Below are 27,250 nucleotides of genomic sequence, written 5' to 3'. Positions count from 1 at the left end.
AACATACGATTTACTTGCTAAAGTCAAACAAAATGAGAAATAAAACTGCAGAATCGGCAAATAAAACAAAAAATAAAACGCCGTTCAGGAATATAAGTACTTAAATAAAAATTATAAAAAAAAAAAAATATGTTTACCAGCGATATATTGATCACGTAGAATTTCACGTTACAAAAGTTGTATCTTTGTGATACAATTGAAACGAAATCCAACGTGACACGAGAAGCACTAAACTAAGGAACGTAACATTATTACGAAAAAAAATATCAAACGACACCTGCGCAGTGTATTATGTTTCTAACTCTTTTACAAAGTATTACTCCATGGGGAAAAAAGCATCTGTGTTCTTTCTTTTATTATTAGCACATTCAAATCGATCGATTGGAGCGTGCAATTTCTGATAAAAGTGCAAATAGCCAGCGTAAATTGGCAGTTTTGTCAAGTGTTTTGATCCTACGGCATTATTTTAGTTATTTTTCAAACGTATGTCGAATTAGGCAAATTGCATAAAAATAAGAAACTAAAAAAAGAATTACGAGAAAATTTAACTGAAGGAAGAAAGAAACCCGAGTAAATTAATTTCTTCTTCGCCCATTGCATTTCAATGCACAACAAAGAAGAAATGATCTGCGTAGACTGTTTGCAGATCAGATTGAACCGATTTATATTACTTGCGATCGGTCTGTGGCCTTATCAACAGTCTAAACTCACTAAACTTTATTTAATATTATGTGTTGGAATTATGGCCACTTTTATTGTACTTCAGGTAAATAAATTAATTTTAATAAAACAAACAGGGATTTTAATCAAATTCGTTATAATACTTCATGCAGCTTTTGATGATTTTAAAATGCTCTGTGGATGCTCTCATCAATTTGTTCTCTTCGATATTAATGTATATTTTATTTTCAATTAAACTTGTTGCATTTATCGTTAATAATAAGCCCGTAAGTAAAAAACAGATTATTATTACCTATCGTTATTAAATATTTTATTCATACATGTGAGCGAATATTTCCACAATAGATTTCAATACAATATAAATATAATTTCTTTCGAGCAACGCCATGAACTCTTGTTAAAACAACAGGTGAAATATATGTTGGAGAAAGTGCAGCATTTGTACAACGAGCTAACTGACAAGAATGAAATTAGTATTATAAAACGATACGGTAGTTACGCGAAACTTTACACTATTACGTTAACGTGTAAGGCAATTATTTTGATATCGCACAAACTCCACGTTACGTTCGTGAGCAAATTACCAAATTTATAACAAATTTACTTATCATATATAATCTTTTAAACGTTCCTCAGCGATAAGCATAATTGGAATACTCGTTATATTTTTCTATTCATTTTGGCCGAACATTTTTGATATCGTCTTCATCGGAAACGGTACTCGGTCACGTCTTACGATACCATTTAGTATCGTATACTTCGTCGATCAGGAAAAATACGACTATTTGATATTGTTCCATATGAACGCATGCATCTTCATAGGATATTGCGCACTAGTAGGACTTGGAACATTCCTGATCATGTATCTACAATGTGTATGCGGAATGTTCAAAATTGCTAGGTGAGAGGCCACACACCGAAATACGTGTAAATATTAAAAAAAAAAAAGAAAAAAAAATTAATTAATTAATCTATGTATAATTATAATAGAAGAATCTGCTTGCAGTTATCGCTTCACACGAGTAACAATGCTCTCGAGAATCTCGGGCCAGCAAAAGGAAAACTTGCGGAATGTGGATTTGATTTGCAAGGGGCTAAGTTATGCTTTGGACATGCAGTGTAAAGCCGTGGAGTTCGTATTTATGCAATTTGCGATAATTGACATATAACGCCGGTGACAAATATATATGTAAAACACTTTTCCTTTACTTTATTAAAGGTATTTTAACTTGATGGCATCAGGTTTCGGAGTAATGTATTTATTTCTGGTAACTGCAGGAATACTTTTTATAAGTCTGAATTTATTTCGCGTAAGTACGGACTGATTTCTGTTTCTAGAAACAATTATAAATAATGAGAGCAATTTACTATTACGTTACTATAGATAGGCTTCGTCAATTATTTTTTTTAATTCAAATGTGTGTGTGTGTTTTTTTTATTTTTAGTTAGTATCGTTTGAATTTAAAAGTGTTTTGGAGATTATCTTAACAGTATTGTTTACTTTGACAGTAATCATATATACATTAGTATGCAACTGGATTTCGGAAGAAGTTGTAAACCACAATAATGACGTATACGTCACAACGTACGAAAGGCATTCAGATAACAAGATTTTACATATCCGTTCTACGGAATAATAATATTATAATACTAAGCATTGCTGTTTAATTGAAAAACAAATGCGTATGTCGTAAGAAGTAACGTTAATTTCTTTGTCTTTCTGTTTCGACGCAGGTACGACATTCAATGGTACATGGCACCGTTGCAAATACAGAAAATGATAGTTTTCATTATGCTAAGGAGCAATAAGACGTTCTCTGTGAGTTTTTGCGGAGGATTAATCACCGGATCGATAGAAAACGCAGCTATGGTAAAAATCATATCCATATATTCATATATTTTATATTTACGGATTAAACATAATGTGGAAATATTTTAGAAAAAAGTAAAACGGCCTGTCTGTTACAGGTGCTCAGTACCGCGATATCATATTGCGTAGTTCTTCGATCTATAAATTAGTGATACAAAATACGTTATATAAAACTATTACGAAAATAACGTATGGTAATTAATTATAAAGACGTAGTATCACCGTTGCAATCACAGAGGCATAATTTTTGGATTGAACGAGTAGAAATAAATTCTGAAGATTGTCGAGTTGAGAAATACGATACATGGTATTACGTAAATTAAGCAACGATTGAGTTTGTAATAATATATAAAAAAAAATAATTAATTGGTGTAGATGTGGCCTGAAGTTAATAAATAAATTAGTAATCGCAAAATATATATCTGATCATCTGCTTCTTTTTTCATTTTCTTAATTAAAATTAAACTAAATAGTTAAATTTGCAAATAAAAATAAAAAATACACCTACGTAATTTCTTTTAAATTTCTACACACGTACGACAGCATTTGAAATATTACGAGATAGAAAAAAAAAAAGTGTCAGGGTGACTTTTGCTTTAAAAAAAGTTACGAAACATCAAAAGTGAAAATATGTATAAAGTGCGTTCAGTAATATGTCGTATAAAAATTGAAGTCTTTTGTTAAATTAAAATAGTGTTTAGGTAGAATCTGTTGTGTACCTTTACTAGTAAAAGTTTCAGTGGCTCGAGTGTCAATACTTCGGACCTATCGATTATTTCCTCTCAAGTAACAAACGCCTCCGACGAGCGTGCGAGCGAAACTGAGGCATGTAAAAGTGTGGGACCGGAAAAAGGTAACTATAAAGACCACGCTTGCGCGTGTTTTGTTTCTAAAACCACTTCGTGGGAATTTTACGGAAAATAAAAATCGTAGTTAAATATCTTTTTTTTCATTTTTCAATGTTAATTATTATGGTAAATAATCTTTTCCAGAGTTTCTAACTTTATCACTTATTTAACTACAAATTTTACAATTAATTATAAAATAAATATTAACTAGCCGGCAGTCAACGTAAAATGTTTGTAGAAACACAGATTGGACATAAAACAATTTTTTTTTTAATAAATTAAAATAATTGTAGCAGAAGAGAAATTAAAAAAAAAACCATAAATAATATAATTAAAAAACAAAGTTACTTGCCGCGATCGTCTGCTGATAAAAATAATTTCGTTATCTTACGTTGAATGTTGGCTACACTGGTGTGTTTGACAGAGAGGTTATGCGTAACTATCATCCGACATGTAAACAAAATTGTTTATGTGGTAACGCGGTAGGAAAGCGACGTGTGCGCGAACCGAAAATTATGCGGTAAGGAGACATTTAATCAAATGTCTCGTAACGTTGTCTTTCTCCCGCAATGTAAATTATAAATGTAGCAGAGCATATTACATTGGCAGATATCGCTCGCACCGGGAAGATGAAGGTAACGACGTTGAAAGGCATTTTTCCCGACCCCAGTAAGTAACATTATTACATCTTTTATTAAACAATCGTTCGAGCGTCCAAGTGAATAAATTATATTTTTTATACGCGCCACAAAAAATAATAATAATTACATTTGGTGTGCATGAGAGATAACTACACTGAATATTTTATTTGCTTGTTTGTCAGAGCCGATTAGAAGGAAGAATTTTATTCAGGAGAACGTGCGAAGTCTCCGACGAATGGAGCAGTGCTTTCAAGCTAACAAAGAGGTGGACGAGATGCAAAAGTTGCAGCTGAGCAAGCGTCTGAGTAAAAGTACGGACAAGTATCAAAACATACCTGCAAAAGTAGTCACAAGTTTCCGAGACAGAAGGAAACAAGAGAGCAATAATACTAACCAAGTGCCAATTGACAAAATAGAAATCGAAGAACAGAATCAAAATAGAACTGATGCATTTGAGTGCAACAGAAAGCAAGTTGCTGCTATGAAAAAGATTACTGGACTAGGAATGAATAATGATATATCAAATGAGCAAAAGAAAACTGGCAAGCATAAGAGACAACAGAAATTGCAGCCAAAGATTTTATCAGATCCGAATGTTATACATAAGTTCGATAATACTGTAACAGGTTTAGACTCACAAAGCACTGTCAAGTACAAAAGCTTGGGGATCCAGACTTTAGATACAGATAAACTGGAAAGTATATATTCCGAGGGTATAATTCGGTAAGTATATTTGATATTAGATTCAAAATAAGAAATACTAATAACACGTGTTATTTAATTTACTTTTATTCGCTTATTATTTTGTTCAAGAATTTTTTTTTTTATAAAATTAGAATTTACTTATTTGTTTCTTTTAACAAGTGTAACACATTGATAGGTATCCATCGAAAAGCATAATACAGAATAAAGTAGCGAACAATGGTGATTTAAATGAGCAAGAGAAAAAAGTTTCAAAAAAACAAGCTGATTCTCCTACAGACAGAGGTGACATGCATAGTCCTGAAGACTTGGGGAAGGACAATTTACGAGAATCCGCATCGCCGATTAAAGAAGAAATAGATTTTATCAAATTGAATAAAGAACGCACTTCTGTTGCCAACAAATTAATGACGCAACTTAATAACGGTGTGCCACCTTCGAATTATCGCATGGGAGTTGTGCCTAAGTATGCTACTAAACTAAACTCAAACTATGTTATTTTTTTTAAAAGATATTTTTAGATATATACGAAAAGTTTAATTAATTCTTTTAATATTTTCAATAGGTATCTTCGAGAAAGAAAGGAAGCACAAGAAAAGGAGCAGAAGGCTAAAATAGAAGCATTGCAGTCTGATTGCCCAGATGGCCACATGGCTTTACCTGACCACGAACGCAAGGAGACGTTACGGTTATTAAAAAAAAGTGTGTATCTGATAAATTTAATGACACTTAACAATAACTGCAAATTATTTGTTTTAAATCGTATTTAACTATTTAATTTTTCTTGTGTGTTTCTGGAATGTAGATTATCAGGATTACGTTAAAGAATTAAATATGATGCCAATAAAAACTGATACTCTCAGGGCGCAGAGGCGTAAGATCGAAATAGAGAAGCAACTGAACAAGTTGGAAGAAGGAATTAAAGTGTTTTCACGTCCAAAAGTATTTGTAAAGATAAATGCATAAATCTTAGACTAAAACGGAAGTATACACGCTTAGAAAAATTGATGTCCGTCAGCGTTTCAATCTAAAATATTTAACGTGACAAATGCAATCTTATTTCGTCGTTGCAAAATGATCAAAACTAACTGTACATATTTCTCATATCGGATCAGTCAATTTTACTTACACACAAAAAATTGATTTGTCTGATTTGATTGACATCTAGCATAAAAGAAAAAATAGAAAAAAAAAAAAAACGAAAGAAAGAAGGATCCTAAAAGCAAAAAAAAATAGACATTGAACTATTTTCATACAAGCACAGTCTGAATTTTGCTAGCAAGTATGTAGATTTAATAGGAAAACTTTCCTATTAAAAAAATAATAAATATTTTATTTAACAAATTAGCATGGTACACGGTTATTTTGTAACTTGTTCATTTTTTATATAAGTCTTATCAGCAGTGTGGACAAAAGACACCGGATCGAAATGCAATTTTCCCAAGTTGTAAAATATCTCTTCGCTCTCATACCACTCTTTTATATTAAAGTCTTTAAAGAGTATCGCAATTTCCCTCTCTGCGGATTCTTTGGAATCTGGAGCGAATAATTTAGTGTCTTTAGTGTCATTAGTTTTTCTTTTAACATAAATTTCTGTCAAAGTACGTTCGATATTGCGAGTGATTACCAGATCCGTGGGTGGCGTTTCTAGTGTCTGAAAGGCCGAACATTCCCCTGATAGTATCCTGCGCATTGTATTGAGCCTGATAAACTTTAGTGGGGCCCATCAATTGCCGCCACTTGGCTACGGCGTCGTGACGCGTTAAAACGTGAATATCGGATGGGCCGCTGCACATAAACGTCAACAGACGGTTGTAAAAGAACTTACTCTCGTGCTCTTTGTAAAAGAGCTCGGCCTCCGCGCGAGATAACGTCGCCCTGCGCGACCTGACGACTTTGAAATTATTGTCGATTATTAAATCGCGAATCTTCTGAAAAATCAGGGCGAACTTTAGTCATTGAACCGTGAGGATACCGTTCGCACGTCGCGAAAGCTGGTTATACAATTCGCGGCGCGTAAAGCGGGGACTAGTTTTGTACCTGAAGAACGAACGGGGACTTGACGACATGCGGCTTGAGTATCGCTAGCGTTAACTGAAGAGAGCTTTTCGACTGCATGTCAACATCTTCCAGCTCGCCTACGAATCCAAAAAGACACGCGTCGCCGACGTTACCACGTGCACGTGTAGTATAAACATATTTAACGAGGTTAGTTTCGCAGTTTTTAGTTTCATTGAAGTCCGCCACGAACCACAATCGACGATATGATTCGAACTAGTAGTACGAATTGACCGGCGGCAAGTCAGGCATTTCATTTTTCCCACCCAAAGTTTTTATATTAGGAAAAGAAAAAGAGACTCATTGAGGTAACGTAGTTAATAATTTTATTACGCGATAATTAATCCTAGTAATCTAGCATTGATTTAATTCCGGCAGTTAATTAGATTTTATTATTTGCAAAATACTTTTATTTAATATTTCGCCTAAACGTTTAAATAAAATTTTATAATTTTGTAAAATGTTATTTTTCCATCTAAAAAAAAATTTTTTCCACCCGAAGTTTTGAAAAGAAAAAAGTTATACTACTCACCAATCTGCATGAGCATCAGCGGAGTTGTGGAATTCTGCCGGTGCCTGTAACATAGAAAAGAAAATATTAATTTAGACATGTCAGTTAAATTAATTAGATTAATAAAAAAAAAATATTTTAATTAAAAAATTTATACTTACTTAAAAGTTGCTCCGCCGATGCAGGATGCCCGTCCCGGGCCTGCTCCTCCTCTCAGATGGGACGTGACGAGCCATCCTTCCGCGCACAAGTCACTCGCGAATACCCCGACCGTGATTTTACTGTCGCGAAATTTACCGAACACTATCGCGCGTTATTTTTCGGCACCCCCGTAAAAAATTATCGTAAAAAAAGCGCGCGATAACTAGCGGCACTCCCGAATCGGCCGACGAACCGGCTACGGTTCGTAAAATAATTAATACCGGCGGTGACGACACTCGTTTAATGACCGGCGGATGCAGCTGCGTCGATCTGTAACAAAAAGAAATATAAAATTTAATTTTAGAGATGCTACAATTATTTAGTCTTTAGAAAAGAACGCACGCGCTTCTACACGGTATATATCAAATTAATAATTAAAAATAAAATTTTTCTTACCTCCGGGGTTGCTCCGTCGATGCACGATGCCTTTCCGAGGCCTCCTCCTCCTCTCAGAACTTCAGGCTTCCCGTCAGAGTGCTTCCTCTCAGACCCACTGAACTCCGTCCTCGCCCTGCAAACAAAAAACCCAGATAATTAGTCAAAACTGCGCGAGTTTACGCAACACGCGTAAGGATATTACTCACTTTAAGGAAAGGAGACGTAATCACACGTGCTCTCCTCACACGGAGAATCACACGTGCTCTCCTCACACGGAGAATCACACGTGCTCTCCTCACGCGGAGTATCACACGTGCTCTCCTCACGCAAAGAATGGAGAGGAGAAGATCGTTCTTGTATCGCGAGGTTTTCGTTAAACGCGAATACGTATTAGTTAATTTCGATACGAGCACGCGGTCGCTGCGTAAGGCGTACGTGTGTGCTCGCGCGACCGCTGGAGAAGGACAAAGCGAGAGTGGGAGTAGTGGGGGAATATACTTGCGCGCGGCACGTAGGCTCGCGCTCGCTCTCACCCCGTCTCCCCCGCCTCCACCCCGCGCCTATCTATTCGTCATTCTCGTTCGAATTAATTGTAATATTTAATTAGTATATCCAGACAAAAACGGTACTTCCGCCAGGTCGTTCTCGATCTCGAAAATCGCGAAGACCGTCTTTGCCTCGATATATTAATGAAATATTAAAATTAAATCCAACCTTAAAATCGCCGGTTTCACCAGCCGACGTTGTCTCTCGCTTGGCCGTGAAGCAAACCAAGCGAGAGAGAACTGATCCTCCTACCTTAAAAAATTAGCGTGACCCGTAAATTAGATAGGATTTCTTATAATTCGGACGCCGTGCAAATTTACGTCAATTTTACGCTGCGAGCGAACGGCCGTCGTCTATCTACCTTGATTAGATCGATCGTAAATTTCACGGGGATGCGAGGAATAGAATTAAGGAAAGCAACTCGCGCTGACGTTACGACCGAAAGGGCTTCGAGATGCTCTGTGTTTCCTTTCTACCTAAGACTCGACTCCGCGGTGGGCGGAAGGAGTACACGGATGTACGCAAATATGCACATTCGTGCGCGCTCGTGCAAGTAAAACGAAGTAAAGGGAAAAGAAGCGAGGAGGCAAGGCAAGTAGAATGAGAAACAATACGCAACGCCGCCGAGGAACTAGTAGTAGAAGCCAAGCCAGCCACTGTTCTCCCATCCCTCCACCGTACTTCCCTCCCGTCGGTCCTCACGTGCCCCCGCAGCCCTTCAGACGTGTATCTGCAACGGTCGATCCTGCCCTCCCTCTCACCCTCCTGTTGCTCATCCCGTTGCCACCCTCCTCCGTCTTCCCGTCTCTTTCTCGCCTTTCCGTTCCCCGGTATTCCCGGTGATACCGGGGAGTGAGAGCCGTTCGAAGTACAATGGCTGGCTATAAATTACCCCTGGAAACGCTAGCATTAGATCCCGCTGGATTCGCCCTTTATACAAAGCCGCCACTCGCGAGAAGGGGAAAAAGAGAGAGAGAGAGAGGGACAGAGAGAGAAAGAGCTTAATTGAGCGACCGCGATATAGAAATCGCGATACGATTTCTATATATTCGAGACCGCGTATTCGAACTCGTGTCATTGTCACGTCGGTTGCACCGATGAAAAAGTATCACCTATGTAAATCATGCAACTCTACGCGTGATTCCTGCGAAATTTCATGAGTCTTTTATACATTCACCGAATTAGTAATGAAATTCTCACAAGTGTTATTCGTGTAAATTTACAAAACCTTTTATGTCCGTTGAATATATCCTTTCAAAAGTCTTTACAGTTTTATTAAAAAAAAGGAAAAAAAAAATTCGGTTAAATTTCACGAGTTTTAAGATAAAAAAAATAACGTAGGGACAAAACTCGGGATTTTCGGTATCTATAAATTCCCGCGATTCGATTCTTCTTTTTATTTATTTATTTATTTATATTTTTATTTTGCGATAAAATATGGGCGCTGTTGTGCGTTCTATCGGGAAAAATCTCGCACCTTTCGGATTGATTTATTGCAACTAATTCCTGCCTGAATGGTAATCGCGTATTGCACCCACTCCGCGGTCGGTCTCGTCGTTAAATCGCGCACACGTCCGCGTGTGTTTGTACATGGGTATACAGCGAGCGAATGTAACGAGAATGAGCGAACGAGTGACAAATTACGAATAAAATATTGATTCGCCCGGTTACACCGTCGGTTTGTCGGCGCGAGTGTTACGCCGAATTAATGTACCGGCGTATATAATTGCGCTGCCGTTCGTATTAATTACCCGTTCGTAAGCTGCGTCAATCTCAAATTGCAGTAACAGCAACTGCGCACTAATTATACCAACAAAAGCAACACGCGCATTCCTCGTTGGATTTCCCTTTTTTTTAACCCCTCCCCCTGTCGAGGAGCGTATCGCTTTCATTAAAACTGACTGCCGTCAAAGATGTGGCGAGATAATACCTTTTCGAGTCGATTATTTCAATTAGTAAAAGTTTTATCGTGTCGTCTACGTTTAATTCCCTTATAAGCCCTCTTCTGAAACGTCGATCAAAGTACGAAATCTCGTTAAGCCGAAAAAAGAAAGAAAAGAAGAAAAAAAAAAAAAAAAAAAAATCACGATGATAAATGTTGCGCGAATGGAGAATAATTTTTAAACGTTACAGTAGGATTTCCGCTTTAATCTCGCATTAGAATTAATCGGCTCGAGGAATCCAATACGTTTTAATAAGTCTTATTGTTAGATGCAAATTTCCAAATGGAACGTAAAAAGTACCCGGCCAGACTTAAACGAAATCGTTCGTCACGTTATCGCCGCGGTTATCAACGATGCTCACGACGTATCATCGGATTATCCGGCTCGTTGACCGCGCCGGGCTATGGTGGCAAACGGATTCATTGAATAAAAGAATACAAATGAGATCGCGGAAAGTTTCAAATCGAATTTCGGCGCAAGTTTTACGAGCGGATTGCCCGTAAAAACGGCGAATCGTGTTTCGTGTTTTCCTAGCCCTTTTTCTCTTGCCCTAAACCAATTCTGGGGACGCTTCGGTACCCTTTTTTTTCTCTCTCTCTCTTCACCCAGCTTCTATTCGGCTTTATCTTATTCTCTACTCCCTTTCTGTGGCTACACGCCGGCGAACGACAACAAACGACGACTTCTTTCAGCCTCTCGAAAAAACAACTTTAATCGCCACCGCCCTGCACGGTTTGGCGCTTGTTAGCCGAAAAGTAGAACTTGCCGAAGGGAAAAAACGAAGAGCCCCCTCGATGCTGGCGGAATAAAGCGCGGCGAATGCGGGGGGAAAAACGGCTCGAAATGAATACAGAGGATAAGTACGAAATCGATGAAATATACGAGCTTGAAGAGCGAGCTCAAAGTGTATAAGTGGCGATAGGAGAGGTTCGTCGGAATCTGGGTTAGATTAAATGGGTTTACAAGGAATCGCATGTGTAAATTGCAATTCTCCTAGCTCGAAATGCCATCTAAATCCACGAAAATATATATTTCCCCGCGCGGAATATTTATATGCGGAATAGAGTTTGATTTTACATCAAATATGCGCGCAAATATTTATTACGCCGAAGAAAGCGGTCGAGGAGTCAAAAGTTAAAAGGTAGATCTCCTTAGGAAGTTTATTCGCTATGGGCGAATCTTTCTCAGTAACTTTACCCGCGAACTTACGCCGGAATGTTTTCTCGCAGCTGCGAAGAATCGTTCCCGAAGCGTTTTTGAATAGTTCGCCGAATTACCGGCAATCAGAATAAAATTATTTTTTTAAATAAAACTTTGCGGCGCGCGTTTTTCATTATTTGCGGAAATATTGCTTTGAAATTCATTTCACTAAATTTCTCTTGTCAAATTATATTGCGTTCTGCATATTAAAAAAAATCTTTTTTTTTTCTTTTTCCTTCACATTGAGAAGGTAAAATGACTCTTTCAGATTCCTAAATTAATTCTGTTTATTACGCATCAACGCGTCCCTTTCCGGGCACTTAATTTCAGTAGTTAATATTAGTGGTAGACATTACAGCAGCTCTCGCAATAGGGTGCTAAGTTGCGCCGGTTGTCGTAAAGAGGGTGGCCGGAAATCAGAGGCGACGAGCAAACCGAGGAAACTTAATTCGCCGCCCGACACGCCGCTAAATCTGAACGACTCCGGGGGCCGGATTCGCCTCCGAAGATTCCATCCTTTCCCGAATTCTCGCTCACGAAGGGCGCATCTCCCTAGCCTGAGAACGCCACTTACTCATTCCCTTCCTTTGAGGTCACTTTACTCCGATCCTCACTACCGTTCATTAGTTTCCTCCACATTTTCCTACCTCTTACTACGAAGGTGTAGAGACCTTCAGAAATGCAGCTAATCTAAATCATCTACCTCTGCTACTCAGATATTTAGCAACGAACATGAGGTTTGTCAAGTTTTATTCTTAAAACACATTTCGCGAGCAACATAAAAAATATAAAATAAAAAAAAAATATCTTTTATTTTAGAAATTAATAAATAATGTTAAATATAATTGTAATACATTTTCCAATTAAAAAAAAAATAAATCTGTCGTATTAATAATTACCCGAATTTTTATACGTTTCAAAAGAATTTTCCAATTGCATATAAAGTGTCCAATATTATCCTAATAATCTCGTTTCCCATCGCGCTCTGTTTTCAGCCTCGTTTCAATTTCTTATTTTTTTTTTTCGGCGCTGACACTATTTCTTGCTTTCTTTGAGCTAAGGTTAATCCGGCCTTCGTAAAGCTTCAGACGATCCTCAAGATTCTATCCTACCTCTCGTGCGCGTTGCCGGCGAATTAAATTTCGTCCTTGCGCTTTTCCCTTCGACGCGGACGTTTCTCTTTGAACCCCCTTCGGAACAAAATTCGTTTACTCATAAGGAGTAGGATAAAAGACGCGAAGACAGGTGAATGACCGGACGAAGGTAGGCAGGAGGGAAGGGGGGAGGGGGTGAGAACTGAAAAATCCTTGACTGATCGAATAAAAGTAGCCGTCCCTTGGGGAGGAACTTGCGGCTTGACGTGACAGGAAAGCGAAACCGTCAAGGGTCACAGAAAGACACCTGGTATTCAAAAGAGGGACCTTTAAACGCCTCAAGGGTCCTTTCGAAAAACGATGGCAGCAAAAATCCTTGTCGTACGATGGTTTAATAATACGAGAGGAAAAAAAAAAAAAAAAAAAAAAAAGAGACGAAAAACACATTACGATAGAGTCGATAAGATTGACGTTAGATGATAATATATTCCTCACGTGCAAATCGAACGCAACGCACATAGGATTTATGTCTCACGTGCTATCGCGTATCATTAAGCGAATTAAAAAAGAACGAAGAGCAAACATAAATCGCGCGATAATTTTAACGGCACTTTCGGAAAGAACGGGCGACGAACTGGCTTGATTATATTAATTAATCATTTTTACATTTATAGAAAGGAAAGAATATAATTAACGCACGAATGTATAATAAATAAATCGTATTCAAAAGAACAAGAAGTGTTCGAAGACAGGAAAGACATTCGCTACAAGATGTCTAATATTGAAAATTACGAAGTTCTCGAAAAGCAGGTCGTCCAATTAAACTTTCTCTGGAGAAAAATGCCCGGCGTATTCATCGGGAGAGAAGCCGTTCTGAAGTTTGATAGAAACCTTACGAAACACGCGACAGATGTAATCGAGATTACGGCCGTCAATACGAGGTCAAATTTCTTTATAAAATGTATGCCAGCGTGTTCCGTAAGTTGTTTGACTTTTTATCACCGCTGGATATCTCCGCGAGCGTATTACAATTATTAGAATAAGAGACTTAAAATAATCAAGCTAAATCGTCTGTGAACGTAATAAACGGATTCGGGCTCTATTAAGATTTTCGGAACTTCTTCATCTTCATTTTATGGCTCGGGGAACTGTTCCCATCTCAATACTTTCCGTTCCGCAAAAATTGACTCCGAGCTATCTAAGAACTTCCTAACTAAAGATAAAAAAAAAAGATAAAAGAACAGCAGTTGGTGGGATATCCTGCGCGGCGTACATGTGCGTCCTCTATTAGCGCGTAAATCACGCGTGCGAAGGTGCAATTTCATTACAAAAAATTTATAACCGCTTCCCGGTTTGCGCTTTCTCGAGGGCTGCTATTGCTTAACACGCCTTGGGTTATACGCGCGCGCGAAGGGCACTGATTCCCGTGTAAGGGCGATAAAACGATGCTCGCACGACGACGATCTATCATCGAGGAAGGCACGAAGAAACAGCGCGGCCCGAGTTCTTTATCGTTTTTAATATTTTTCGCCCCCGCGGGCGACGCCGCCAACCGGTAAGTCTACGGGGATAAAGCGAGTTTTCCATCCCTTAGGCTAGGGAACGTGGTCCTGCAAGTGTAAACAGAACCGGCAAAAGGCGTTAAGCGAGATGAATTCTTTGATACTAGAGCATTGAAGGATGTAAAAAATTCTTATTTTTCCTTCAGATTCTATTTTTTTTTTCTTTCTTTTCTTTCGACAAAATTTCTTTTGCAATAACCTAGCATAAAATTGGAATAAAAAAACTCATAAAATTTTTTATGACTGATTTCCATATAATACCTTTTCTCATCTCGTATTTTCAAATTTATCATTTAAATACATATTTTTGTTAATTACTGTCACCACATGACGATCTTAGTCCCTTTCTTTTCCGCCGTGTCGGTTGAAAAATTCGAGGCTTATAAAAAAACGAAAAGCGGAAATTGCAAATTTATCTTAACGACGTTATAGTATTTTCCCACACCTTCTGATATATTATGTCTCAGGTAGACTCGGCATCCCCCATCGTTTTTAAATCTGCTTATGTTTATATTTCCTTCTATCTTGAGCCTTTGATATAATATTTCGCGTGGGGTTGCGAAAAGCCATAAAAACGGTCTCAGTGAAGTTAAGTATAAAATTCTTACTGCACCGTGGCGAACGGGACAAGCATAAAGCCACCAACAGCAGCACGGGACAAAAAATGGTACGGAAAGGGAGAGCCAGCGAAGACGAATAAGTTGCTCTGAGCAAAGAAAAAAAAAAAAAAGAAAAGAAAAAAAAAAAAGAAACAAATGCGTCACGCGTCTCTTCATCCCGCGAAAAATTTTCTTCGCACTTTCCTCTGTCAACCGCGTCCACCCCCGTCTGCCACTCGTTATTCCTTCGTTTTGCTCCTTTCTCTCCCCTACCATTTCTTCCCGCGCAGCTTAAGGAAAGTTGCGCAATTTGTTCTTCTTCTACCCATCGACATTATAGGCCGTCCCAGACCTCGCAACCATTCGTTTCAACTAAAGAATATCGAATGCGGGAATGAACGGCGAAGTATGTCGATCGTTTACGGTCTGCGGACGCTTTCCTTCGTTATCTTTGGCCTTCGAACGAAATCACGGCGCTAATATATCAATACGTGAGCGATCGAATGCGGCAGTAATTAAAAAAAAAAAGAAGTGCACGCGGATTAAATACGCTGATATAATATACGCTTATTAATATTCACGCGATGAGCAACTAGAGCACTATAATAATCATTACTTTCGTACAATTATCACAATAACGTATATTTTAATAACGCGTGCGATCGTGTTTGATTTTATTTCAATCGGTATTTATATTGCTTATCTTTCCCACGGTGCACATTATACCGGCGCGCCAATTGAAAACGCTAGTAAACCGGAAGTAATACGCGCGTTATGATGTTATTAATTAAGACAATAAATTTGTTAATGAACTAATTACGACACATAATATACCAAATTTCCAAGCGGATAAAATAGCGTGTAATTTATTTGTTTGTCCGGCAAAATTGAATCAGGAGCAATAATGAATGCGATAATTATTAAAATTAACAATGCGAAATTAGTAAAATTTATCGGTTTTTACAACTACTGAAACGCCGCAGCTGTATGTACGCTCACCGTCAGGAATGGCGTTCGTGGTGCTGCGACGGCGGCTAGCGTACGTGACGTCGGCGTGGGGTGCGTCGAATCTCACATGAAGCGCGCGCGTAGATGTGTTGCGGAGCACCGATCACAGAGGACTGAGAGGGAACGCGGCCTACTGCACCTCCCCGCACAGGCGGCCGAGAGAGAGAGAGAAGTCACGTACGCCAGCCGCCGTCCCCGCTCGCCGCAGCAAATGCCATATCTGCCTATCAATGTACATAATTAACTAATATTACTAACGTTTTGCATTTTGATATACTGCATAATGAAATTCCAATAATTATACTTCGTTATTGCAAACTATAATAAATGCTTGTTGTAACACGTAAGGAAATCATTAAAAGTATTACAACTATAAAAAAAAAAGAAAAATTCGTAAAATACATTTATCTCTTTTGTTATCAAGATGTTTGAATTAGCGTTCTCGCTGATCGCGTGAACGAGAAATGATTATTTCAACCATCGCATATTTACAGTCATAGTTTAAAGTAACCTTTTTCTTAAAAAAAAATTACCATATTTTTACGGTACGCTGTCAGGAGAACGTAATCTAGATTACAGAAGCTAAGACGAAAAGCAGCTTTGAGAGGCATTGAAGACCCGTAAGAGCAACTTTGTAAGCAAGTCTAATAATTACATTAAATTATACATACATTTTTATCGTATATCAATTTGTGCCCAATTTTATCATCCGAATCCCTTTGAACCGCGTAACCGCGGAAGAGGTCTATTCTTTGCCGATGTGCTTGCAGAGAACGAGGTAGACCCGATCGATCAATAAGAGCGGCACCTAGCAATATGGTTTATGAACGAGCTCATCGTAACGGCAGAGAGGAGGCCAGGGAATAAATCGGCGGTAAACGGACGGTGTGCGCGATTTATTCGCTCGTTGCGGAGCCGAGAGCTGAAAAGAGGCGTTTCCGAGTGGCAATAACGGATGGGATAATAATTGAAATTAGGAGGCGGCGGCGGAAGGGCTAATACGCCTCGCGCGCCGAGAGCAGCTGGTTGAGCTCGTCGAGCCGGCAATTAAATCCCTGACGTATCGCGACCGCGATCTCCGCCTTAAGCCCGTACCGGTGTGATGGAACGCGCGGCCCTTTTGCCGCAAAAGCGGTTCTGCGAGCTCGTCTGCACGTGAATTACGCATTTCGCGCGTTTAGCCCGCCCGAAGATCGGTCATCCCCGAGAGAAACGGTTCGCCAAACCTGCCGCGAGCAGCGCATCTCAATGGGGAAGATAATCGCGTTGACGGCAAAGAAGATGCGCCGACGAAGACGCCGGCGAAGAAAAATTTTCCCTCCGAGAAATGCATACGTCCCGCCAAACGCACGCGAAATAATATTCCGGGCGCATTTTCCCAAAAAACAGAATCCGCAATCTTTTCGTAAACAAGATAAATAGAAAGTGCCACTATAAATGACTTAATTTACTTTAGCGAAACGTTTGAAAAATTTAATTTTGCAAACACAGAGAGGTATAATTTAATTTAATTTAAAATCCAGTTTTCTCGGATTTAAGATTAATCTTTCGGGCGGTATTTTATGCAAAATGTTTGCCAAAAGACTTAGAAATGTTTATGAAAATTCTGAGGTAACGCGAGTGCAAGGGAGGGGGGCTTTTACAATCCCTTTTCATGAAGGCATGTTGAACACTTTTAATATAACAGTTTTTCCTCATTCACGCGCCGTGGAATAGTATTCCAATCAATAATGCCGTTGTCGGGGATCGGGAGAAAGGGGAATCGGCGATCGGGAGCAAAATAAGTTGGTGACAAAGTAGGAAAGACGAGGAGGGAAGGAAACGATGCTTTTCTGGAATGATAGGCATCTTCAGACGGTCTGCGATGAACTACCCTTAACCGTATTCAACTCCTCGACCCTTCGAGGGTAATAAACGACTGTCTAGAGCGCATAAAGAGCGAATTCGACTCGCAAGGATCTTTACGGTGTCCCTCTGACAAACGATTCGGTGCTCGAGCGCTGATCTTCGTCAAGATTGCAGCCGGATCGCTCGTCTACCATTTCACTTTGAATGTTCCTCCGCATATTCGACTTTGTACGCCCAGTGTCCTGGCATTCAGTCACTCGAATACTCAGATTTAAACGTGAAATTTTGAAAAACGGACTAGAACGCTTTTAAAATATTTTAAAACTTTCTTCTCTTCTTAAGTATACGTATTAAAAAAAAAAAATTAAAAAAAAAAAACATTAATTTACGTTCCTTTTAATTAAAATTTTTATTAAAGAAAAAATAAAATTATTTCTCCTGCCTTCGCACGCGAAAAACGTTTTAATAACTACGATTCTCGTCAGTTTTGTACCGTAATCTGGTTTTTTGCGCCATTCGAATTGCGCTCATCCAACTGCTCGATCACTTTCCTTCAGTCTTTTCAGCGATTTCAAATAATAAACGGATCAGCGCAAAAGCACTCGAGTGCAGCTACTTGACAAATGATCCCCGACGACGATTCCCGATTTCTCTTCATCACGATGACGTCCGCGGATACTTTGTTTTATTCGCGTGCCGTATCGCGCTCACTCGCGACGAAGTAATTCCCGGCATGATATTTCGCTCTCTAAAAAAGAATTCCCGCGATACCTTAACGTCGCACGAGCTTTCAGCGCAGTTCACCTTAATTACACATTTGTCTTAATTCATATTATAATTCCTATCCTTCATTTTTCTGCAAATTATATTATTCTGTTCTTCGCAAACTTATTTGTCTTTTTTTTTTTTCTTTTTCTCTTTCTTTCTTTCTTTCGTTTCCTACAAGACCATTGAAATATATCTTATTCGTATATAACGTTCAATTAATATTTCAATACAAGTTACAAATCAGCTGTTTTTATTACTCCACCCTGGCGTTTTCTAAACAGTCGTTCTCGCGATTTGTAAACCAATACTGCGCATTTCAAATCACATAGGCAGATGCGTATCGTTCGATTTTCGATATCCATTCCTCGAGCATTTATTCTCTTCTGGATAGTATCGAGTAGTTTGATAGTAGTAACCTGTTTCTGCTATCGCCTCTCTCTCTCTCTCTTTCTGTCTCTTGATTTCCACCCCCAGATTTCTCGAGACTTCTCCGTTAGATCACTATCCCTGTTTCATCGAGGTTTCGCCAGTCGATATCACTCTCCAAATACTCTCTCATCCACTTAGTGTCCATCTCTTCGCTACCCCTCAATCGATCCTTATCTCCCTCGAAGAGAGAGCATCATCTCGCATTTGATGCTTTATCAAATGACTAAGCAGTATCGGGCTTCTCGAGCATCAATTCGAAGCTGATAAATGCTTTAACGACGCTGGACCGTCGCAACAAAATGTCCAGTCGCGTTAAACGATTGCGTAAAAAAAAAAATTAAATAAACAAAATAATAATAACAACAACAACGATGAAAATATCGCGCGAGTTTTCAATCGTACGCGTCGCGAGTATCAGAGGCAGTTTATTTAAACAAATTATTTAAATTGTAATTTATATCATTTTGCGCTTTATCTATCGCGTTGCGCGAATCGCGACCTAATAATTCCCTCGCAATTTATTTGCGCGAGCCTTCGCGTAACATCGTCCGGAGGTGACGCTCTCGCTGTTAACTCGTCAACGGTATTCCCAAACTTTGCATACTAATTAACCGCGCGTTTATCTCGCCCTCTCTATCTCGTACTCGAGGGGCCTCTTCCGTTTGGGGGACAATTTCTACTTTTTGTTATCCATCTCCGCGCCACTTCATGCGCGCTGATTAAATATTCTTTTATCTCTCGTTTCTGCGCGGTTTTATCGACAAGCCCGCGACGATGTTATTACAACGTTTTCGTTTTGCTGGAACTTCGCGTAACGAGACGCTGCGGTTCCTCCCCCCTCCCTCTTCTATTCGCACTGAGCCGGCGAGCTTTTACGTCAAAATATGTCGATGCATTTTCAATATAGTGGCAATTGTGATCAAATGAAGTTTCACCGCTATTTTCTCGCTTTAATCCTTACGTGGGTTATATTTTATTTGATTCCGAATTAATATGCAAAAATTCGAATTTAATAATCGATTTTCTCATCTCTCGTTCGACTTTTGTCATTTAGTTTTTTTCTTTTTTTCTTTCTTTCTCACCCTCTGGTTCTTTATCGCTATTAATTTGGTGCATGGTTTGCAAATGAGAAAGTACAAAACGAAGGAATATATAATTTTTTACTTCCTTTGTTTCCTTTATGAATAATAAATGATATAATGCAATTAATAATGCACACGATGTTTTAAAACAAGTTGCACAGTCGCGCATAACAAGAATGTTTGAATATAAGCGTACTCGATAGTTCTTGAATTATAAATAACATGTAATGCGATATCTTTTCATAAATAAGTGACAAACTTTGTTATAAATTTACTCATAAATTCGACATTTGTTTGCTAAATCTCCGGGTGCCAATTGTTCGTGATTATATTTTGTATTAAATTTCGAAAGTGCTTTATACAATATTATTTAATTATGAATTAAATTAAACCCTACCGAATTAAACAATGAAACTATTCACGATTGATACAAAGTGTGTCTTTTGTAACGAGCGTAACAAGTCGAGCTTGATTTATTCGGGAATCAGTCAAAGAACAAAATTTCACATTTTCCGCGAGCTAAACGCGTGCGATACCAATCGATTTCTCATATTCAGGATAATTTTACGCGGCAGCGATCACAGATTAACAACGTTTGCGTTTCTTGTAAAAAAAACAAATTAAAAAAAGAAAAAAATAAGAAAAAGTTTTGATCGACGTTTTAAAGAAAATCATTTATTTCTTGCGCCGGGCGCGTTTTTTTTTTGTGCGAGAGTGATCTGTTTATTTCACCCCGCGCGATTTTTTCGCGACCGCTAATTAACGATCTCGTTATCTTCGCGGACGATTGCACGCGACATTTGTACAGTAAACGTGACAGGCCCCGACGTTTTCCCGCCACTTGATTTTCCGCCTTCGACGTGCTCTCATTGTCTCCGTTAAGTGCCCCGGAGCAAAAGTAATTGGTCGCGCGTCGAATGAGCCGGAACGCTTCTGATAGCGCTTATCGACGCTGAACATGCGAGCGAATTGCAAACGCACGCGAGCACGTGGCGGCGGTTTTGTCAGCGAGAAAAACAGTACGACTGCTGATATTCATGAACAGCTTTTGAGCTGAATTTGCATACTTCTCACTTTCTCTCTTCGCTTTCCGCGCTTTAAATTTATGAATTTCGGCAAAACTAACAACAAGCGTAACTTACTTCGCCGAAAGTTAGGCGGATGAAAAAAGTACGCGTATAAAAATAGTCGACACTAATATTCAATTTCTTTTTTCGTACCAGTAAAATCAGATAGAATTGTCGAGTGGACGCCAAATATTAAGTGGGAACGTGCGTTATAGAGTCAGTAGCTAAATACTATGCTAAGAATGATTATATCCCATCGAAAATTCTTTTCATTTTCCAACGGATTTGCGCGGGTCGGCGATTTGAAATAGTTCGCGGGAACATTTTCGCACGAATTTGCTAACCGTTCGGGCAATAAAAAGCGCGCCGCGGAGCAAAGAGAGAAGAGCGGAGAAAAACGTGGCGGGAAGTCGCTGAAGGATTCTTGCAATTACGGGAGTTTTAGCGGCACGAGCAGTGCGACTCGAAGTATGCGCGCAGGACGCGTGGTAGGGCACATATTTGAACGGGGGCGAAATGAGAACTGCTCGGCCCCGGAGAATATTTCCCACCGAATTCCACGTTTCGCGCATTTTCGTCGTCGACGACATATTACTTTCAGCGACGTAAATTAAAAACTTCGTTTCCGCGCGCCACTTCGGTTACCTCCTTTTCTTTGATCTGCCGAGCGTGCGAGTTTTCGCTGTTTTTTTTTTCTTTTCCTTCTTTCTTTTTCTTTTTTTTTTTTGTTTCGCTGCCTAGACTCTACACTCTCTGCAGAAAGAGAGAGCGCGTAATATGGCGAAAAAAGGTGAGTAATCAGTGATTCTATAGAAGTTTTATAACAAATCTTGTTGCGAAATTCTTTTGCAGAAACGGTATTGTGCGAACACGTACCTTTATGAGCGTCACAAGTTTTATACGTTACTTCCATTTTTTTACCGCTTTGTGTACTAATTCGACATAATTCGGCCTGTGATAAAAATTTAAATTGCAATAAAATATCAATTAATTTCAAAAGAGTGTTATTTTCCTTACGTATTTTAAACGTTAATGTTAACGTTTTTTGTTTCCTCATAAATTACTCTTTTAATAACTTATTTTTTTTCTTCTTAATTTATGCATAAAAATGTTATAATACAAAACATATCGCTGCGAAGTTATGTGGCTTATCTACAAGTCGAAACTTGCACGACGTAGCTCCGCCATAGATATTAGATATATTCCGCAATAACTTTACTGCCAGGTCATGTGTACGCATATTTAAACGCGCGTGAGAATTATGTATTGTTCTTTTAAAATAATAAGTTATATTTACTTAATTCATATTTCTCGCAGGCACTGCAGAAGAACGGAGATATTCTAAATAAATATTCAGCAATTAATAAATAAACAATTGCAAATAAATTTCATAACTAAGATCCGTTTACAAACTTTACGTGCTTAAATTAATTCCTCGTTAAAAAAAAAAAAAAAAAAAGAAATTGTGTTTTAATTTTAATCAAACATCTAATTAATTCAATCGATTTTGCCGTCAATTATCATCGTCGTGTTAGTTCTTTCTACCCCTCTCTTTCATCGAGGATAATAAATCTCGCGTGGAATAAATTCGCATGATACGTCGATCAACATCTTCGCGACGTCGGAAGATCTATGCGCTTCTCGCCTTCGCGTCCGGCACACATGCACGGGTTCTTATCACTGTCACTTTCCGGCCGAGCGACCGACTTTCACCCCTGGTGGTAGCTACTCGTTCACCCCCTCGCGACCGGACCAATCGGCGCGACCCTTTAGCGCGCCGGCCGGATCCGCAGCGTGGCGCGGCATCGTCGCTGGTGCATGCACATGCGCGCACCCCCGTCGTCGTATATCTATAAGGGTAGCTACCCTCAGCGAGGCCGGTCAGTTCTTGCCCGTCCGGGGAATCGCGACACCGTTCGCGAGGTGGGTTCGGATTTTCCGTCTTCGCTCCGGTTTGCGTCCCTCTGACAAGCGCCACGGACGCGAGAGCCGTTCTCGCCGGCGGTAGACGAGCGCCCCGATGCCGACCGTAGTCTAAAAACCTCGCCCATACGGGGACGTAAAGCCCGGAAAACACGTGCGCGCGAGTACGCCACGGGGTGTCGTAACGCCAGTCGAGGATTGTGTATCGTCTCGCTGAAGTCACTGATGGGTAAAAGTGTTCTCGCCGAGGGAGGAGCGACGACACACAGTAAGGATCCCAAAGAAACGCAGCCGGGCCGTAACCTCGCTCGCTCTAAGACGTCGCCTCGCGAGAGATAGAGATTTCGGTAGGAGTGCGATATTGCACACGATAGAGAGCCACATACGCCGTCCACCGCGTCAACGAGAGAACTGGCTAATGCGGATCGAGTGTGTGTGTCGGCCCGATTGCTCCGCATCGGCGATGCCGAGCAACCTGGACGACAAGATTCGCTCGCGTAGCGACCGCCGGCTAATTGATTCGACACCGGCAGTCTCATCATTCGGCAGCTCACTAATTATTTTCCCCCGACGGCGAGATGACCGATCGCGGAGACGAAGTAGCTCGGTACCAGTAACATCGTGTAACGCACGTAATCGCGTACCGTTCGACAACGTCGACCAAATAACTGCGGCGACACGTAGCAATATCAAGCGATTGCATATTGATGGCGATGACGTTCGCTAACGCAAGTGGAATGCGCGGCGATTTAATCGTCACATGTTACTCGACGGGATACGTTTGGCCGGGGTACTAGCAAAATCCTATGGCAATCACTTGCCAATTCGCTTGTCGGCGGCACGAAGGGCAATATAGCACGAGAGATCCGCGCTCGACGTGCGAGCGAAGTTACTCGACGAGCGAGCGGAATGCGAACAAATTTAATTGTTTTATACTGCGAGCGTTGACCGGGCGAAGTCCCGATTATATTTTTCAAACGTCACGGGAGCTTGGACGGCCCGCGTAGATGAAATTGAGTAAAATCGACAGGATGTGCACTTCTTGCGGGCGTCGGAAATAACGCGCCGGTCAAAACGTTACGACAATCATCGCGGAGCTCTTTACGCCGACGATATGACGCGGCGAATAAATGTCATCGACGGTAACGAGACATCGCGATCGCCTAAAGCGAAAATGCTTACGCTCTACTTTCCAATTGTGCATTCCGATAGCCGAGTCGAGACGTATAATATTACGGTACAAACTACTTTCGTAAGTTTATTAGAGTTAACTGCAGTTTAACCGGTTTCTCGATTCGCTCTGAGACATTAGTCCTAAGACATTAGTCGGACGAAACGCGATAAATGTTCTTATAGTCGATTGTAACTTGCGTTGAAAAGAAAAAGAGCAAATTAAAGAAAAAGAAGAATGGTGCTAATGATCTGATACCAAATTCGCAGCGATAAAACGACGTAGATGTAAACTATGTAAAGAATTGATAAACTTATTAAGAAGAATAAACTTCGAGCAATTTGGTTATTTAAATTGGACCTTGAGTTACATTTTTAATACAAATCGAAATAATCGGACGCGCAAAGTTTATGTAACGATTAAAGAAAAAAAAAAAAATAATTTGCTCGAAGTGCAATGTATTCCCGCAATGCTTGGTAGAAATAATATTATGATATTAATTGTTAATGTATTAAACATACACTGCGTTATGAGAATTTTAATTAAAATTTACAATATTTAATTAATCAATCGTGATTTAATTATTAATGGGTAAAATATATGTATGTGTGGATTACGAGTAAAATTTATCTCCCACTAAAAATAATTAATCCTATTTTTACCATAATTTCTTTCATAAATAAACACGGGATCAATACGTTTGCCGTGATAATTATAAAACGCGAATGCTCTATCTCCGTTTAATGATTTTCGTTGTTCGGCGGAGAAGGATAGCTTTCGCTCGAATGATTTGTGTCTTTGAATCAAGAGCACTGCAATTAGGCACGAGGGTTTGATATCGGACGACGTACTTCAAACGCAATCATATATGATTGCCCTCTGAACTTCAGAAACGCGATATCATTACCGCATAATTTCCGACAAATCCCGACGTGATTACACTCGACTTGCTCCGATACTTTGTAACCTTATTATTCGCGTTGTAATTAAAACAGTAAAAAAAAAAAAAAATAAATAAAAAAAAAAAAGAGAGAGAAAGAGAGAACACGACAAACGCTTGTAAACGCGAACGATAAAAACACATCTGAATTAATTAATATCCACGATCGATTTTGCGTAAAGTGATTAATGTTTATATCAAATACGTTTGATTATATTCACCGTTGCGACGCGCGCATCAATAAATGCTACATTGTTACGCGAAAAATAAAATTAAACGACTTTTTAAAAATAAATAAAAAAAGAAAAAAAAAAAAGAAAAAAGAAACGAAAAAAAATTCTTTAAAATTTCCCAATCCGCTCGACCCGTTCGACGATAGGGTTAACATCTGTTGCGCCCTCAGCGTTCGCTTTCTTTAAAACGCCGCTCGCGAAATTGTTGATGCCGAACGGCGAGGAGCTTAATTAACACGTTTTCCCCATTCATCGCGGAAGATTTCTGTAATTTCCTCGGAACGCGATTTCCCTGCGACGGGGATTCTCGGGTGTAATCGAGTGTGGCGCATCTCCATCTTCAGAACGGTCTCCGGAGAGATTATGAATTAGCAAGCGTGTTTGCCGAGACAATCTCGGACTCGTAGACGTTAGCTGGCGATATCCCGGCGCGGCGTCTCACTCGGAATCTAGTTCATCGTGTTTAGCTAACGTCAAATGAGTTATTCCGCGCGAGAGCACAAAACGGATTCGCTGCTTACTACAGCGGGTATTACTACCCCGCCGTGTACGTACGTATAAATTCTCTGTATTTTACATTACCCTCCTCCGGCCGTCGGGAGAAGAAGGGGGGGGGGGCTTAGCGCGAGAATAAGCGACGCATTAAAATTGTCCGCTACTAACGATTTTATACTCCAGTCAACTGGCCGGCGCAGTTTCTCCGCGAACGAAAGATTAATCGACCGCTATTTGCGCGGCGCCACTTTCCGATCAGCCGTTAGTTATACCGAAAGCCCGACTTGAACAAAGCCATATCTCGGTGTGCGCAAGTTATTACGATTCTTTGTTCGTTTGGAAATAATAATGTTTTACGGGGTATCTCTTGCAGTTGGTAATTTTTAAAGGAGCGGCTTCATTCCCAATCGTTTAAAAGTCAAGTGAGACCGAAGTGAACTCGAGAAAGTCCAAATAGAAAAGAAAAAAAAAAAAAAAAAAAAAAAAAAGAAAAGAAAGGAGATAAACGTAAAAAGAAGACGAGACAATTTTAGCAAGTAACACAGTTTGTTGTTCGCAAACGCAAGTGCTCTGCATTGCGCTGCAAAGAGGGAATTTGGACAGAGTATCGAAAACATCAATTCTATGGTTCGAAACAGGATACTATCGCTAGTATTGCAAGCCTGTATATTGTAATTGCATTTAGAATGGGATAGCGGTACTATTGAACTTCCCGAAACAACGCTTCTCTGAAGCATTACAGAAATAGTTAAGGAATATACAATAACAATAACGCACATACGAAAAGACGTCGAAAAGAAGCTTCGAAATAATAAATTAAAAAAAAAAAAAAAAAATAAGGAAGCCTCGACGATTATATTTATGAATCTTTTTTTTTTCCAGGAACGTTATCGATAAATTCGTCGCTACGTTTGCCAGCCACATTTGTAATCATGAAAAAGTCGTAATTCCGTGCGCTCCGGTTAATTTCGAGTCGAATTCCTTTATTAGTATCATGAATTCTAGGGATTCCGCCGCTAGTACAAAAGCGGCTGATTAATGTTGAACGCGCGTGTGATAAATGATCGACGTCTTGGCGAAGAGGAAGATGATGGAGAATCACTGGCCCGGTGCTCTTCTCGCGGCTCGTCGTGGTTTGATCGAAGGGGTATTTCCTCCCCTCATACACGCGGAAACTTCTTTTAGAAGATAAACCGCTCCCATTCAGCCGCCAACGTCGTCCCCGCGGGGCGCGGCCGGAGGAAGGGGGGCACGCGAAAAGTTTCGCTCGAAGATTCACAAAAGATTTTTTGACCACGTAATCCGACGGACGGGGCCAGCGAAGTGCCGTTCGAGAAATTTATAAGAAACTAACGAAGAAGCCCCGCCGACCGGAAACTCTCGAGATACCCGAAAAGAGATCTCATTCAATCGTAAAACAGAGCCTGAATTATAATTCAAAGAAGGAAAAGT

At 39.7% G+C, this 27,250-nt stretch overlaps 4 protein-coding genes across 4 annotated transcripts in view; 3 read left to right on the top strand and 1 right to left on the bottom strand.

The window, feature by feature from the left end:
• The first annotated feature begins 152 nt into the window (after positions 1–152).
• LOC139108542 (uncharacterized) lies at positions 153–2,700 on the top strand. The gene is made up of 9 exons (XM_070666945.1): positions 153–766; positions 834–947; positions 1,091–1,252; positions 1,302–1,582; positions 1,672–1,800; positions 1,901–1,991; positions 2,127–2,252; positions 2,354–2,551; positions 2,650–2,700. Exons 1-9 carry the CDS (start codon positions 605–607, stop codon positions 2,698–2,700), a joined length of 1,314 nt encoding a protein of 437 aa, XP_070523046.1. The 5' UTR covers positions 153–604.
• A 1,118-nt stretch (positions 2,701–3,818) lies between these two features.
• Positions 3,819–5,953, top strand: LOC139108406 (uncharacterized). Its single transcript, XM_070666650.1, has 5 exons — positions 3,819–4,068; positions 4,223–4,763; positions 4,921–5,208; positions 5,308–5,444; positions 5,548–5,953. The coding sequence occupies exons 1-5, from the start codon at positions 4,029–4,031 to the stop codon at positions 5,706–5,708; spliced, it is 1,167 nt and encodes a 388-aa protein (XP_070522751.1). The 5' UTR covers positions 3,819–4,028; the 3' UTR covers positions 5,709–5,953.
• Positions 5,954–6,067: 114 nt separating this feature from the next.
• LOC139108412 (nucleoside diphosphate kinase 6) lies at positions 6,068–7,637 on the bottom strand. The gene is made up of 4 exons (XM_070666661.1): positions 7,473–7,637; positions 6,783–7,376; positions 6,370–6,673; positions 6,068–6,278 (listed from the first exon to the last, which is right to left on the bottom strand). The coding sequence occupies exons 2-4, from the start codon at positions 6,858–6,860 to the stop codon at positions 6,103–6,105; spliced, it is 558 nt and encodes a 185-aa protein (XP_070522762.1). The 5' UTR covers positions 6,861–7,376; positions 7,473–7,637; the 3' UTR covers positions 6,068–6,102.
• A 15,290-nt stretch (positions 7,638–22,927) lies between these two features.
• Positions 22,928–27,250, top strand: part of LOC139108686 (uncharacterized) — a 79,366-nt gene continuing 75,043 nt past the window's right edge. Inside the window, exon 1 of the mRNA XM_070667175.1 lies at positions 22,928–23,227. The gene's annotated coding sequence lies outside the window, so the exon portion shown is untranslated. The remainder of the gene's footprint in view (positions 23,228–27,250) is intronic.

The sequence above is a fragment of the Cardiocondyla obscurior genome, linkage group LG15 (assembly GCF_019399895.1).
Source record: "Cardiocondyla obscurior isolate alpha-2009 linkage group LG15, Cobs3.1, whole genome shotgun sequence".
NCBI lineage: Eukaryota > Metazoa > Arthropoda > Insecta > Hymenoptera > Formicidae > Cardiocondyla > Cardiocondyla obscurior.
The sequence above is the reverse complement of the archived record's forward strand: the minus strand, read 5'-3'. Positions and strand labels throughout refer to the sequence as shown.